At 39.2% G+C, this 14,744-nt stretch overlaps 1 protein-coding gene across 2 annotated transcripts; it reads right to left on the bottom strand.

Moving 5' to 3' along the window:
- Window positions 1-449: 449 nt before the first annotated feature.
- On the bottom strand, window positions 450-14,549 carry akt2 (v-akt murine thymoma viral oncogene homolog 2). 2 transcript variants are annotated; one of them, XM_084559315.1, is made up of 14 exons: window positions 14,113-14,549; window positions 12,113-12,266; window positions 11,668-11,799; window positions 11,444-11,555; window positions 10,096-10,249; window positions 8,742-8,873; window positions 8,584-8,649; window positions 8,404-8,472; window positions 7,862-7,984; window positions 7,351-7,479; window positions 6,310-6,524; window positions 4,081-4,168; window positions 3,902-4,004; window positions 450-3,768 (listed from the first exon to the last, which is right to left on the bottom strand). In XM_084559315.1, the coding sequence occupies exons 2-14, from the start codon at window positions 12,156-12,158 to the stop codon at window positions 3,689-3,691; spliced, it is 1,449 nt and encodes a 482-aa protein (XP_084415441.1). In that variant the 5' UTR covers window positions 12,159-12,266; window positions 14,113-14,549; the 3' UTR covers window positions 450-3,688. The 2 variants fall into 2 exon arrangements, with proteins under 2 accessions (XP_084415441.1, XP_084415440.1); XM_084559314.1 differs by lacking the exon at window positions 14,113-14,549 and having other exon boundaries at window positions 12,113-12,971.
- Window positions 14,550-14,744: the final 195 nt, after the last annotated feature.

Here is a 14,744-nt window from a genome sequence, read left to right as displayed (position 1 = left end):
AGCTGCTCGTCAAATAAAAAGTTTAAATACTGAATAAGAATCAGAATGTTTTAAGGTGCATTGTTTTGGACATCTTCATTTATGAATGAATGATATCTGACAGTGTTATGCAATCAATTACTATACTACTTAGATAAGATAGGAAAGCCAATAACTTCCTAAAACTTATACTGAGATAAAGTGTCAAAAGTCCCCCTCCGCCACCTATCAAGAAATTATCTTGTACTCAATAAACTGCTAAATTACATTTCTGTGACACTTTGGTGTGCTTACCCAACTACTTGCACAACATCCCTGGAATGCAGTTTTGCTGGAAAATAAAAATGTTTTTGGACAGCAGCTAAGAAATTACAAATCTTGAAATGCTCTATTATTTCTTAAAACATTATCGAGGCCACGGATTGCATAAAGGTAGGTGAAGTAAAAGAAAACACACACACATTTTTTTTTTCAGTAAAAATGTTTACTGGCACATTGTAGTTGCAAATGTTATAAGCTACCATACTGTAGCAGGTATCACCCGTTACATTGTAAAGTGTTGCAAAGGGGGACTGGAAATGTCTACCAGGACAATGTCCTCCCCATAAAGATTGCTTTTTTTCCTTGCCCTCTGAGCCTCAACTAACAGCAACAAGCAACAAAAAAAAAAAAATCTGTTACACCTGCCTCAGGTGTGACATTCCTGACTGTTGATCACATTCAAATTTACAGAGAAGCAAGGTAACCATAGTAAAGCTGCAAATCAAACACTACAAAGCTGCAGGCCTCCCCTTTCTACTAATGCTGCATTCACCATCAAGCTTTTTTTTTTTTTCTTTTTGGTATTTACAGGATAATGCAGAGGCACTTGTTGTGCCTGTGTATGCCTACAGGAGAGGTCAGGGGTATTAACTTGCATGTTCAGCTGTGAAGCATTGCTTAAAGCGTGGCCAGCAGCGAGGTTCAGTGTATGGCTTCACAACCAATATCAAAAAAGTCCAGCAGCACCCCCTTATGGCCATGGTAGCAATGAAGGCAAATCCACAGTGGAGTCCATCAGTGCAATGGTTCTGATATCCGGCCCTGCAGTTTCCAAAGCAGGACACTAGGCTAGAGTATGATGGCTGTGCCTGAGCCAGTGACTAGAGGTGCTGGAGTTGTGAACTGTAAATCAAAGCCATTCAGTATCATCATTGCAGGAACTGGGGTGCTCCTCGCGCTCAATGCCGACTCAAATAAACAGCCTCTTTTCTGTGTTCATGTCGCCACTTTCACTCAAACATCTCCCAGGCACTCTGCTCTGTCGCTCTGTCACTCACACAAACTTAAAATAAAGAAAGTCAGAAGGTGACATGAGGGATAGCGAAGAGAATGATGATTTAAGTTTTTGGCAAAAACTTTACACATCATTTTAGAGTCGTTGCTCTGCAGAGAATGTTTGGAAAAAATTACTCTCAAGTATACAGATTATAATTTAGACAATTTTTTTAATGTTTTGAGAAATTTTGGCAGGTCTGTTAATTTGACAGTTTGTCTTTATTTTTAAAAAAAGTTATCAATTGATGATTGTTTTCCTTAATGACGGTTCTACCGTGATTCTAAATAATGCAAACTAATACATTTAGTTTCTGATGTGCTAATGCAGAGCATAAATTAAAAGCCCGTCCCAAGTCAAACAAGTGAACATCTTAGCGAAATAAGCAATCCTCAAATGGAATTTCCTCGAAATGAAGAACTTAAAAGAAAGCAGTTTAAAAAAACTTTTAATATATATATTTTATATAATGTATACTTAAACAAGACAATGTGTCTTCAAAAAAAATTGAGAGATGGACAAAAAGGGAAAAAAATCAACAGACAAAAACAAAATAATGACATACAAAACGGTTTGATGTTCCTTTAGAGAAAGCTCAGAAAACAGCCGACATCTCTTCCAGCATTATGGAATATAATATGCTTGCGCCAAAAACGAGCACTGTTCAACATGCTGTCCAGGGCTTCTCTCAACCATGTGCCGTCGTGGCTCAAAGTTTGCAGGTTTTCATTTCAGGTGATGTTTTCTGCAGGCTGAAGGCTGGTCAAACAGCTCATGCGGCATTTAGCTGGATTGTAAACCTGCAGACTTTTGCTCAAGACATACAACTACGTAGATTTAAGTGCTTCGAGACACAGCATTAAAGAAAACACAAACCAAACACTCTCAACATCAATTGTGGAATCATATGAAGTGTTTAACGTCCACCGCGGCTAAGTCAGTCAATTTTTGGCCTCTTACCAACAATTGGAATCCTTTCATTCTTTAAATATGGGGACATTCAAAAGCTTATTTTAAAAACTTACACTGATATTACAGATAAAAAAAAAAAAAATGAACAAAAGATTGGTGTCTAACTGTTCAGGTAGGGAGTGAGAATTACTGGACCAAGGACAGCGGATTGCTGTGTTCATCCACATTGGTCTCCCACAACAGGTTGCGGAGGAAAACTGTTATCAAAAAGTGTCGAATAGTCTCAAGTCTCCTCTTTCCTTCTATTCTTACTGTCTTCCACACAGTGTGCGACTGGCACAAGTATAACCTGCAACCAGCAACAAGTTGGTCAGTCAGTTAATCTGGACGTACCAACCTGGACCTCTGAGAGGCTGACTGCTGCATCACTTCAAATTAAATTAATGCAGCATTTAAAGCAAAGGTTAGCCATGCACAAGATCCCAGTTTCTAATCCTGTCAATTTTATGGCAAGCCGATCACAGCAGTCATTAATTACATGCTTGTTCCCTTTGGAAAAAAAAAAAAGAAAAAAGCCCACTGGGTGTGCTGTGTAGTGTCCTCTCTTGTCAATATTCCAGCAATAGTTCAGAGTTTTAAAAACATGCATAAAAACCAGACACGAATGGATGGCTGAGAATCAAAATGGTTGTTCATACTTTCGCTTGCACTCTACACACGGATACATTCGCACATCCACTCGTCCGTTCGCCTGCAGTGCAAACACAGTAATGGCAACCCTTCTCATCCTCCTATTCTTCCCCGTGTCCCCCCACTGTAGGAAAATCCCACACTTGATTTGTAACAGCAAGTTCCAGAAAGAGCACTTGTTAAAAAAAAAAAAAAATCATTTAAAAAAAAAAAATCACAAAAAATGCAGAAATATGGCTTTACATTTAAAACCGTAACAAGTGATGAAATAAAAATTTGTAATGTTCCCCAAATCTTTTCAATTTTCCTAATTTTGATTATACTTTCTAAAATTCTATCAAGTATGTTTATGTATATATATGCAGTCTATGCATGGGTCGGTTGGTGCGATTGTGTGTGTGAAGCATGGGTACAGCTGGTAAAGAGGTGGTACTTGCTGGCATAACCTGGTTTTCAAAGTGTCAAGGCTTTGATGTGGTGCCCAGTGTAGTGCAGCAGAGGTCCTGCAGGGAAGCTTTACGGCAAACCCTGAGAGGACGTACAGAGACAAAGCTGCCGGTCTATCCACACAAACCTGCTGAGGTCAGTCATTCATGGTCTGTGTGTTCATTTCATACTCTATGATCCGTGTCTTGTCTGATTTACCAGTATGTGTGTGCGTTAAAGACAGAATGAAGATGTGTCTTGTGCCACTTTTTGTTTGTGTCGTTCAAATTCCCCCAGCAGTGCAAGTGTGTATGTGGGATTTGTGATCGTGTGTCAGCCTGCCTGCTTGTTCAAGAGTCTGAGTGATCATTCCCGTATGCTGGCAGAGTACGAGAACTGAGGGAAGTGTGTACGCTGATCTGAGTCCTCTGGATCTAAACTGTCATCTGGAGTGTACACAAATGGAGAGAGACAAAAAAAAAAACATTGCAAAGTTGAAAACAGATGTAAAAAAGCTTTATGTTCCTTAAAGACAATGAACTCACAAACAAACGGCTTCACTGGCTTCAATCTACTTACACTTGTCTGGAGGAGTTATCGTAATAGTTTGTGCTGTGAACTCGTCATCAAAGTAACGCGTGTCTGTCTCTGATGTAACTTGGGGCTTGAAGGGTGGAATAAGCTGAGGAGAGGAAGGTAAGCAGTCACTTTCCATTTAGAACAACTTGTTTTAATTTATTTTTTCATCCGTCCCTCACCTTTTTGTCAGTGACATCCTGCCAGTTGATGGAGGTGAAGAACTTGTGGGTCATCACTTCTTTGGCATCGTCTGGTCCGCCTCCCAGCCTGTAAACAACAGAAAACATTATCACTGTAGCTAAACATAATCATTCAAACAGCCGTTAAGGATGTACAACAAGCCCTTGTAGTGTTCTGATTTATATTTAACAAGCTCTTCATTTCCTTTCTACTATTCCTTTCTAAACACATGTGTTAGTAAGGATGCAGGCTGTGTTCAGTGTGCTAATATTAGCAGTTTTTCCACTATTACCACAAACACAGGGGCTGGACATAAACAACAATCAATTACGTCCATGTTCACTGCCATTATCCTGACCCAAAACTAATCAAGAAGGAACATGGCCTTAAATAACATGGTTACTTTTTTTTTTATAGCTGAATACTTGGTGCCCCGAGCACAGTGACAGAGCCACGGAGAAAAATCCCAAGAAGTCAGTGTTGTCTGAAGCTGTACTGCTGCACCTTCAGGAGATTTATTCATTTATGCTAAGGACACACGTTATAACATGTATGTACCAGCTATCAATGTATAATATCAAGAATACACTCAATTGCCAGTTCATTAGGTACACTAGTAAAAACAGATGACTTCTACAGTAACACTGGTGCATTTAATCTTAGCTTCATGTAGGTTATGGTATTCAGCATCTCTTTAAAAGAACAAATTATTTTAAACTTATGTAACTATTATTTTGACAACCTGGTTTTAGACAGCAGGTTAGGCTAACAGAGACACCAGAAAGTTTGGGTTTAATTCAATCCAGTTTAACAGCGTTACAAACTACATCTTCCAAAATGATCCTTCAGTAAAATTACAACATTTCTGAAGCTGTTTCAACATCAAATGAACAGCGTGGAGAATGAAATTTAGTGCAGGACTGTTATACACTGCCTGGATTTAAGTCACCACCTGGATTTAACTAAGCAAATAGGTACGAGCCTCCGGATGGATAATTACTGCATGAGTGATTATCTTTCAGCTGTCAACAAGTTATTTAACCCCAACTGATGCAATGAGTAGCTTCTCATTTCTTAAACAACCATGTCGAAAGAAACATCCTGTGGTTGTGGAAAAGATGTTAGTCTGTTTGAGAAGGGTCAAATCATTGGCTGCAGATCACTTCATCATAAAATGAAATGAAATCAAATTGAAGAAAAACAGCTGTGTAGCCTTAAGAAAACCACGAATCAGTGAGGCTAACTGGGAAAAAGGCTTCAATTGGCTAGGGAGCATAAAGATTGGACTCTGGAGCAATGGAAGAAGGTCATGTGGTCTGATGAGTCCAGATTTACCCTGTTCCAGAGTGATGGGGGCATCAGGGTAAGAAGAGAGGCAGATGAAGTGATGCACCCATCATGCCTAGTGTCTACTGTACAAGCCTGTGGGGGCAGTGCTATGATCTGGGGTGGCTGCAGTTGCTCAGGTCTAGGTTCAGCAACATTATGTGTCCAAAGAATGAGGTCAGCTGACTACCTGAATATACTGAATGACCAGGTTATTCCATCAATGGATTTTTTCTTCCCTGATGTTCACGGGCATATTCCAAGATGACAATGTCAGGATTCATGGGGCTCAGATTGGTAAAGAGTGGCTCAGGGAGCATGAGACATCATTTACACACAAGAATGGTCCACCACAGAGTCCAGACCTTAACCCCATTGAGAATCTTTGGGATGTGCAGGAGAAGGCTTTGTACAGTGGTCAGACTCTCCCATCATCAATACAAGATCTTGGTGAAAAATAAATGCAACACTGGATGGAAATAAATCTTGTGACATTGCAGAAGCTTATCCAAACAATGCTACAGTAAATGTGTCCTGTATTCAAAGCTAAAGGCGGTCCTTTAGCTTTGATTTAAGCTTTTGATTTAACACAATATTAGTGTGTGTGACCTTTTATTTGGTAGCAACTTTTTTTTTGGCCAGGCAGTGCATATTTGTAGTAAGTCACCAGTGTACCGACTGTTCTCACTACACACAAGTACAATAAAATACATTTTATTGCATTATTACTACTATACAGAGCTCTTTAAATGTCCAAAACATGTCCTAAAGCAATAACTTCACTTCTTTTTTTTTTTTTTTTAAAGCCATGTTGTGCTTTTTATAAAATGTTTAAAAATGTTTATGTATTTGTCTTTGGCCTTCCAAAATAGATAAAAATGAGTCGCAGAGACACCACTTACCTTTGTTTGGGATCCTTTTTAAGCAGGCCTGCCAGCAGGGCCTTGGCCTCAGGAGCAAGGTTCTTGGGGAAGCGGATCTCCTCCATGAGGATGAGCTCAAACAGACGCTCGTGGTCCTGGTTGTAGAAGGGCAAACGGCCGCACATCATCTCATACATCACTACGCCCAGTCCCCACCAGTCCACTGCTCGTCCATAGTCATTGTCCTCCAACACCTGACCAGGTGCAAATAAAAAGAATAAATAGAGAGAGATACAGAGAGAAAGAGATACAGAGAGATAGAGATACAGAGAGATACAGAGAGAGAGAGACAGAGAGAGAGAGAGACAGAGAGAGAGAGACAGAGAGAGAGAGAGAGCGAGAGAAACACCAGTCATGAGGTCCAAAGTCTGCCTAAAAAGCCAAATAAACTTAATCAAAGAGACTGACACGTGCAAAATGATTTACTACAAGACTTTAGAAGTCAACCGACACAAAAACATGGAGATAAAAAGTATGAAGTTTCCAAAAACAAAAGTTTAATGAAATAAAAAAAAAATGCAAATTGAATAAATAAATCTGATTTATGTTGGCTTTTTAAAGGAGGAAACTGAAGCAGGTGGCATGTTTGTATCTCTATTGTTACTTATGTCAGTGGGCTTTCTTTAAACTGTAAGCAGTTTTACCGCAGTGCTGTTCAGAGGAAAAAAAAATCCTTACTATATTAATAAGTGTCTGCATTTAGTCTTTGAATACAATTTGTGGTAAAAATTTCCACTGCTAAGAACATGTTGACTGTCAACTTTGCTTCAGTCATTTAACATTTCCTTACTGCCAGTATTTTTTATTATTGTAGACGGCAAAGCAACGATCTGAAAACAAGCTCTTCCAGCTAGGCTGCAACCTTTACCGGTTTTCACAATGAAGTCACCAAAGTTCCTCCAATATGTTCAAACACAAAACATAAAACTAGTATCATTCAGCCCTGTAGCATGGCTGTCTGTTTATTTATATAATCCTGGTCACTAAGCATATTCATATCCACAGTCAGCGTGGGTTTACCTCTGGTGCCAAGTACTCCGGGGTTCCACAGAAGGTTTTCATGGTGGCGCCGTCTGTGATCCCCTCTTTACACAGCCCAAAGTCTGTTATCTTTATGTGGCCATCCTTGTCTAACATGAGGTTCTCCAGCTGTTCGGGGCAAGATGCAAACAAGAGTCAAATCAGATGTCAGCTAGGGTGGGAAAAGAACTTAAAGATGGAATAAGATGTAATGGACCCAAGCTGAAGAGTAGGACTAGGGCTTAGTATTGCAACTGATTTCCTAAACTGTTACCGATTCGCAAGACAAACAACCATTTACACAACAATAATACACAGTAGGAGTAGCATGATATGACCTGAGTTTAAGTACTATTAATAAAAGGCAGAAAGCAGAATAAATAGTGATAAAAGAGAATATATTTTTAAAATACATAATGACCAAATGTCTCGTGACCAATCCCCACAATAAAAAAAAAAAAAAAAAAAAATCCTTCTCTCCTGCCTAGTAACAGTAAATTACATATCTTACCTTTAAGTCCCTGTAAACTACATTGCGTGAGTGTAGATACTCCAGTGCTGACACTATTTCTGCACCATAGAATCGAGCCCTGTCTTCTTTGAATACCCTGTCCCGGGACAAATGAAAGAAGAGCTGCAAGAGAATTCAAAATGTAAACAGGAATTAGGGACAATACTATTATTCTTTTCTGATTCATGATTTCATCTCATTTTTGGATTTGAATACATTTCTTTGGTCGTAGCTGGTCTCCATGGTAATTTTGTGTGTTTGTGGGACTTTAAGTATTTCCGTGTGTATGTCTGTTTCCATTCGTTCCGCAGCATTTGGACACACCACCAGATCCAAATTTCAGCCGATAACTCGCTCTGATTTGATTGCTTTTAAAATATAATAATATATATAAAATATAAAAATATATATATATATATATTCTCAAATGGACTTAAATGGACTCATCCTAACCATTTGTTTCAACCCAATTTTTCAAAAGGTCACACACAGATATTAATAAAACAGCCCAACTGCAAAACATGAGAAAGGGAAACACTTACTTCTCCTCCATTTGCGTATTCCATCACAAAGCATAGCCGGTCATGCGTTTGAAATGCGTACTTTAGTGTCTGTAAAAAAAAAGAAAGAAAAAGAATTAGCGGCTGAATTATGCAGAGTAAATGGTCTCATAATTTTGCATGAATCACACTGAGGCAACAATAAAAGTACTGGTAACCAACCGTCAGAAAGGGATGCCGCGTATTTTGGAGTACTCTGCTTTCTGTAACTGTGTGTGCCACCTCATCCTAAAGACATACACATACACACTTAGTACATGAAATGAGAAACACTGCTGCAACACAGCTTAAAGGTTTTACTGTGATGTGGTGGCACGAACTTTAGCAATGATGACTTCTTTGCGGAGGATTTTCATGGCATAGTACATCCCCGTGGCCTTCTCCTTCACCAGGATCACTTTACCAAATGTGCCTTTGCCCAGCAGCTTCAGGTAGTCAAAATCACTCATGGTCTGTGGGAACAACAGTCAAAGATGAGCTGTGATGAACACTGCCTCGGGTGCTTTAATATCAAACTGACATCACCTGATCCGAATTTAAATTGTGTTAATATGCAACATAAACATCTAATAATCTTAGGAAGGTACGAGAACAGCATTTTGATGGTTCCCCATTGTTCAACTTCCACTGCAAATATTTTGTGAACCACAACCAATATATCCCAACATGTATTTCAAGTACTAATGCAGGACACACGTAACATGTCATGGCATGAAGTACTTATAAATAGATCTAATCAAATTAGAAAGCCTTTTTAATTACCACTTGAGAAACCACAGCAAGCAAACTGAGCCAAAATCTGTCTGAACAGAAACGAATGACAAAAGTGTCCTGCAGCTTTTTAGGTGTGTAGGACAGGGAGAGAGTGATCACTATTTGAATAATATCACATACAATGTAAAGCAGCAGAGTCATTATTCAAATAAGGGTAGGATCATAAAAGTACAAAAACACCGTTTTGAATTTAAACTACTTTGAAGAACCACAAATGTCTACTTGAACAGTGAACAGCTTTATATGCTCCACCTTCACATACGCTCATTAGACAGTTCATTAGGTACACTAGTGACAATAAATTAATTCTAATATAACAGTCCAGCACTAAATCTTCCCTCATAATGTTGAGTTGATGCTGAAAAAGCGTCAGAAAGGTGATAATTCAACTTTAAGATCATTTTGGAGGATGTAGTTTGTGGTGCTGTTAAACTAGATTGAATTAAACACTAAAGAACTTATTAGGTACAACATATTACAATTCAGTAGTACTATAAAGGAAAAAAACGTTGAATCAACAGCTCTCTCAGTTATTTTAAACAAATAACCAAATAACCATAACCTTCATGAAGACAAGATTTAGTGCAAGGCTGTTTAATAAAATAGAAGAAAGCAAGCAATGAACTGGCAAGTGAGTGTAGTTTGTTTTTACACTGGATAACACGTAGGTCACTAGACAAACTCTGTAAAACCAAATACATCTCGAAATAATCTGTAGCGTTACAGCACTGGACAAAATACATACAAACATGCTGTCCTCCACTCACTTAAAGGTTGCTTCACCAAAAAAAAAAATAAAGCTGTGAGAAAGAGGATTAAAGTTTGAACAACTTGCTCAATAAAGATGAGCTTAGCTGGACAAACACTCAGCTGCCAGGCAATGCTTGAGCAAATACTGACCACTTTTGTGCGGGATTTGGACACGGCAATCTCCATCTCCTCTGTGCCGCTGCTGTCACTTGGCGAGCCAAATTTGATCTCCATGGGTTCCTCATCCTGCTGCTGACTCTTCAGGCTATTTGCTACAGCCTGAATCGATCGCATCCATTCCTCCCTGACTCGGAAGAAAACACACGTTGCCTTGATCAAATCTAGCCACAGCCGTGTCTGAACTACTCACAACATTCTAGTAAAATACGAACTAGAATAAAATTAGCTTTGAGATATGAACTGTAATTGGAGGCGACATGGTTTACAGACTTCTTTTTAAATTCAGACAAAAAAAATACATCTTAATGAAAAACAGTAGTCTACCAAGCTAAGTTTAGAAGGTAAGGGATAATCTGTGTACTATTCAGCTCAGGCTTTGGGATTTGGTGCTTGGCAAAACCGATGTAAACAAAACTCTGTGATGATTGCTTGGGTTAGAGGTGAATACTCAAGTATAATCTGGCAATGAATTCTATTTGGAGCATAATGGTTGTTCCTCCTGTCACAAACTAAATGGCTTTTACTGAATGTTGTGAGCAACGAACCATTTATCCTTATTCATAGTTCTCCCCGTGTGTCTTTCTGTGCTCACTTCCTATAACGAAAAACCCAGTGAGCTGATTATTTAAACTGGTTTCAGCTAACAAAACACTAAAACTGATTTCATCACAGAAATATTTTGAGTAAAATGAACTTTCAAACAGATTTTTTTTCCTCTAAGAAAGACTCAATTTTTGTATCACAAACACAGGCTTCATCTAAAAACTTTATTTCCTTTTCAAGTTTGACACTTTGGCCTTCGATCTAAGCAAGTGTTTTACATGCCCACAAAGGCTTTCAAAAGTTGATGTGTCTGATTACAAAACTCCCTGTGTTTATATTTATACTGTGAATCATGTGACACTTAATTTGACTGTCGTTTCAGAGGAGCAGCACAAAAACATTAGCTCATCAAAACAACTAGAAACATGCAGTTGAGAGCTATTAAAAAGTGAGTTTGGCTCGACACTGAAACACGGTACTGTAATGATAATGGTAAGAAAAGAGGCAGCAGAGCAGAACTTTCCTAGACTGGGACTCAACAGAGTTGCTCTATATCCCACTCCGAACTCGTTTTTTGTTTGTTTTTCTGGTGTTTAAGTGTAGACAGACAACTTTTTCAGAAACATCCTGAAGTGTGGAAAGAAGCTGTTTTCACGTGTAAATTGAATTTTCAGATTTACTGGCCTCAGCCCACTACAAGCAACTCTCTACATGTTTTTCTTCTATTTCACTAAGGCTACTTCTTCCACAGAGACAGCAAACATGAGTCCTTTACCTCTCCTCATTGCTTTCTACATGGAAGGTCCGCTCGATAACCGTGGTCCACTGCAGGCACCGGATGACAAACGTATTGGGCTTGGGGCGCTCCGTCTTCATCAGCTGACATTCTACAAAGTACAGACATAAGCAAGCGCTGAAAAACTGAGGGGACTCTAAACAAAACATTAAAACCTGAGTTTTATAGGCACTTATTGAAATTTGCCTGAAGGGAAAGCTGACCTGCGACAGAGAAGTTGTTGAGAGGTGGGAGGCTGTGGTCACTGGACACTTCAGGCTTCTCTTTGTAGCCAATGAAGGAGCCATCGCTCTTTAAGATGAAGTAACGAGGACGCCATGTTTTGATGTATTCACCTGTAAACAGAGAAGTCAGGATTTTTGAGAGACTTATGAATACTTAGTATTAATGTTTGACTACCTCTTTGTGTGTGTTTATCTTTCCCATGGACAAATATGCTCCTCTAAACCACAATATTATTAGACTGGAAATATATTGTAACTGAATTAAGCCACTGTTGCTTTCCTCTGTCTATGAAAGGACTACAAACTTTGCAGTGGCCATTCAAACCGATGGGGAGTATCTAATACTCAAAACTTAGATTCTGACATGAACTAGAACTTTAATATAGACTCAGATGATGGACGGTGAACACAAAGGGCCCCTTACCTCTCTTGTGGAGCCATCCCTCTCTCACAACACTGACTTCATTCATGCTGGGGCAGAAGACTGTCTGGGTAGGAAGGGGGCTGCAGACAAGCTGGTGGAAATTGTGCAAACTGTTCTTATTGGTCAAACTGAACTGTGGCTCAGATAAAAATACCTGGAAAAAAGAACAAAGATGTATTGTTAAAGAAAAAACAAAAAAACAATCACTGCAGTACTGCCTTAACATGTAAATACAAGTACAATATTGGCCTTTTATTGATGGATATATGTTACGCCTGATATGCGCCGACATGAAAACTTTTTTTTAAACAAAACACAAGTAAGAAAAGGTTATTGGAATTAACTAGAGATGGTGTTAACACATAAAACAGCACGCTCCAGCTCCCTTGAGGACAATACTCTCAACACTGCCTGCAGCACATAAAGCAGAGCACGATTCTGCGGTGTCTTAACAATAAGTTACCAAGTAGTTTGTGAAATACATTACTGGAAAGGTTAATAAACAATGGTGTCTTCATTTTTCCATTTTCCATAAAATTAACCAAACCGTGCCCCTGAAAACCGCTATGTCATCCATGCGAATCACTTTTGTTTGTATATCAATGTAGGAATTTTCACTCCCTTAAAAATAAGTATCAAAATCATATTACGGCAAATTAATATTTTTTGAGTTGATTTTAAAGCTTGCACTGCCTCTTAAAAGTAGTGAACAAAACAGCTGAGGTTTCTCTCACTGACATGAAGACATAAATCGAAACTGATTTTGCTTAACAACACACACTGATGTCTATCTTAAAAACAGTTCTTCACCTCCTGTAACGCTCTGTTGCCTTGAAACACAACTCCGCAACAAAGAAAACTGCTGAAATCTGCACGTCGCCGTAATGAGAAATTCAGGCACTTCCATCCTCTGATGCAAAGCTCCTGATGCTAACGTTCATTGTGTTTTCACGTTCCATCCAAATACTGTTACTAGACCCTGGTTTTCTAGTTATGCCAAGAAAAAAAATATATATCAGGGGACGAATTCCCTGATCTAACGATTAGTAAAAAATAATAAATAATAATAATAATAATATAAAAATAAATAAAAAATCCTGCAATGCTCTGCACTGACAAATGCAATATCCTCTCCCAGCTCTTGATGAATGTTTGAGAAGAGGCCTTGGTGATCCAGGGTCAGCCCTGAATCAACAGCTTATGTTAGATAATAGGTTTACCAGAATTTCACAGTATTTCGGTGAAAATGATGGGGTTGAATATTACAGTGCATACAGTCACGAAGACTGTTTGAACTGCTTTGTTTACAAAGATAAAAGCAGATAAGGCTTCCCTCGACTTCAGACTTTTTTATGGCCATCCACGGGTACTCGGGTGTAGCTTGAACGACCTGAACACTAGATAAAAGCTCTTTGAGATAATAAATAAGACAAACAACTTTGTTTTTGTATACTGTGCAGCAGTTCGTGTTTACAAACATGTCGTGTGGCTACAACGAAAACATCACGGATAGCGTCTAGTTTACATGTAGCAACTCTCGAATAAACATCAACAGGCAAAGGGTATATATATTATAACAATACATGTATATGTACACAGTTAAATAATTATATTTATTTCATGTCTCTTAAAAATTACCTACTGTACCCAGCTCGAACATAAGCTCCCTAACGTAAACATTGCTGTGCGGTTAACACGTTCACATCCTTCAAGTGTGGTAGCTAGCTAACTGAGACAAAGTCAACAAACGTTACCTTCAAGTCCAAGATAGGTCGTTGGCTTTTTATACGTACTTTAAGAGTCACCAAGTAACAACGACATTTAACGTTATAGCAGGAGGACAGCTGGGCCAAGTTGCGCGTCAGACAGCAGTGAGGACACTGACCACGACCGCATTACGACCAAACAAGGCAGCTAGCCAAAACATCTCTCAAGCTAGCAGCTAGTTAGCATGTCAGCTAGCTACTTGCGCTAGTTCTCATTACTCCGGGTATCCTTACCTCGACTTCCCTGGCAAAAGAAAAATAGAATATATATTTATATATAATCCAAGTAGTCGCTCGTCGTGGAGTCTCGGAGCTACGCTGCACACAGCTTCCACTAGCTATCACTCGAAGCTCGTGTGTACTGAACTCTGTCAATGATCACACAGCTTAGCGGACTGCTCGCCGAGCTTGTTTTCTTCTCTCACAACAACAGCGGCGGCGGCGGCGGCGGCGTGCTTGCTCAGTTGCTGCTGCAGTGGTTTACTGAAGCGTATGAAGCAGTCCACCGAGTAAAGTCCACCGAGCCGCAAACTGATGCACACGTAGTTTAAATACGACTATGTATATTTTCACAAATCAGGCAAGATTACAAAAAAAGACGCCCCTTCGTAGGTTTAATGCGGTTAGTCGCCTGCCTAGCTTGGAAGTCCTCCGTTTCAGGCAGACAGTACAGTAGCCCCGCAGACGCACACTAACGGAAGTGACGTACACGACCAGAGAGGGTCCACTGCACCTGAGCGGTGTGAAAGTACACTAAGTACAATACAGTAACCTTAACAGACTGTCTGTCAGTTATAATCAGAGCTAAAAGCAAATGTAAAATATGCTGCTAAATTATATCAATAACCCAGTAAACTCTAGGGCTC

This window comes from Chelon labrosus (genome assembly GCF_963514085.1).
Source record: "Chelon labrosus genome assembly, chromosome: 13".
NCBI lineage: Eukaryota > Metazoa > Chordata > Actinopteri > Mugiliformes > Mugilidae > Chelon > Chelon labrosus.
The sequence above is the reverse complement of the archived record's forward strand: the minus strand, read 5'-3'. Positions and strand labels throughout refer to the sequence as shown.

Coding starts and splice junctions, on each gene's coding strand:
- akt2 (XM_084559314.1), bottom strand. CDS start 12,404: ATGTCGGCGCATATCAGGCGTAACATATATCCATCAATAAAAGGCCAA. Junction 8,650..8,741: donor AAGAAGTCATCATTGCTAAA/GTTCGTGCCACC, acceptor GTATGTCTTTAG/GATGAGGTGGCACACACAGT. Junction 6,525..7,350: donor CGGAGTACTTGGCACCAGAG/GTAAACCCACGC, acceptor GCACCTGGTCAG/GTGTTGGAGGACAATGACTA.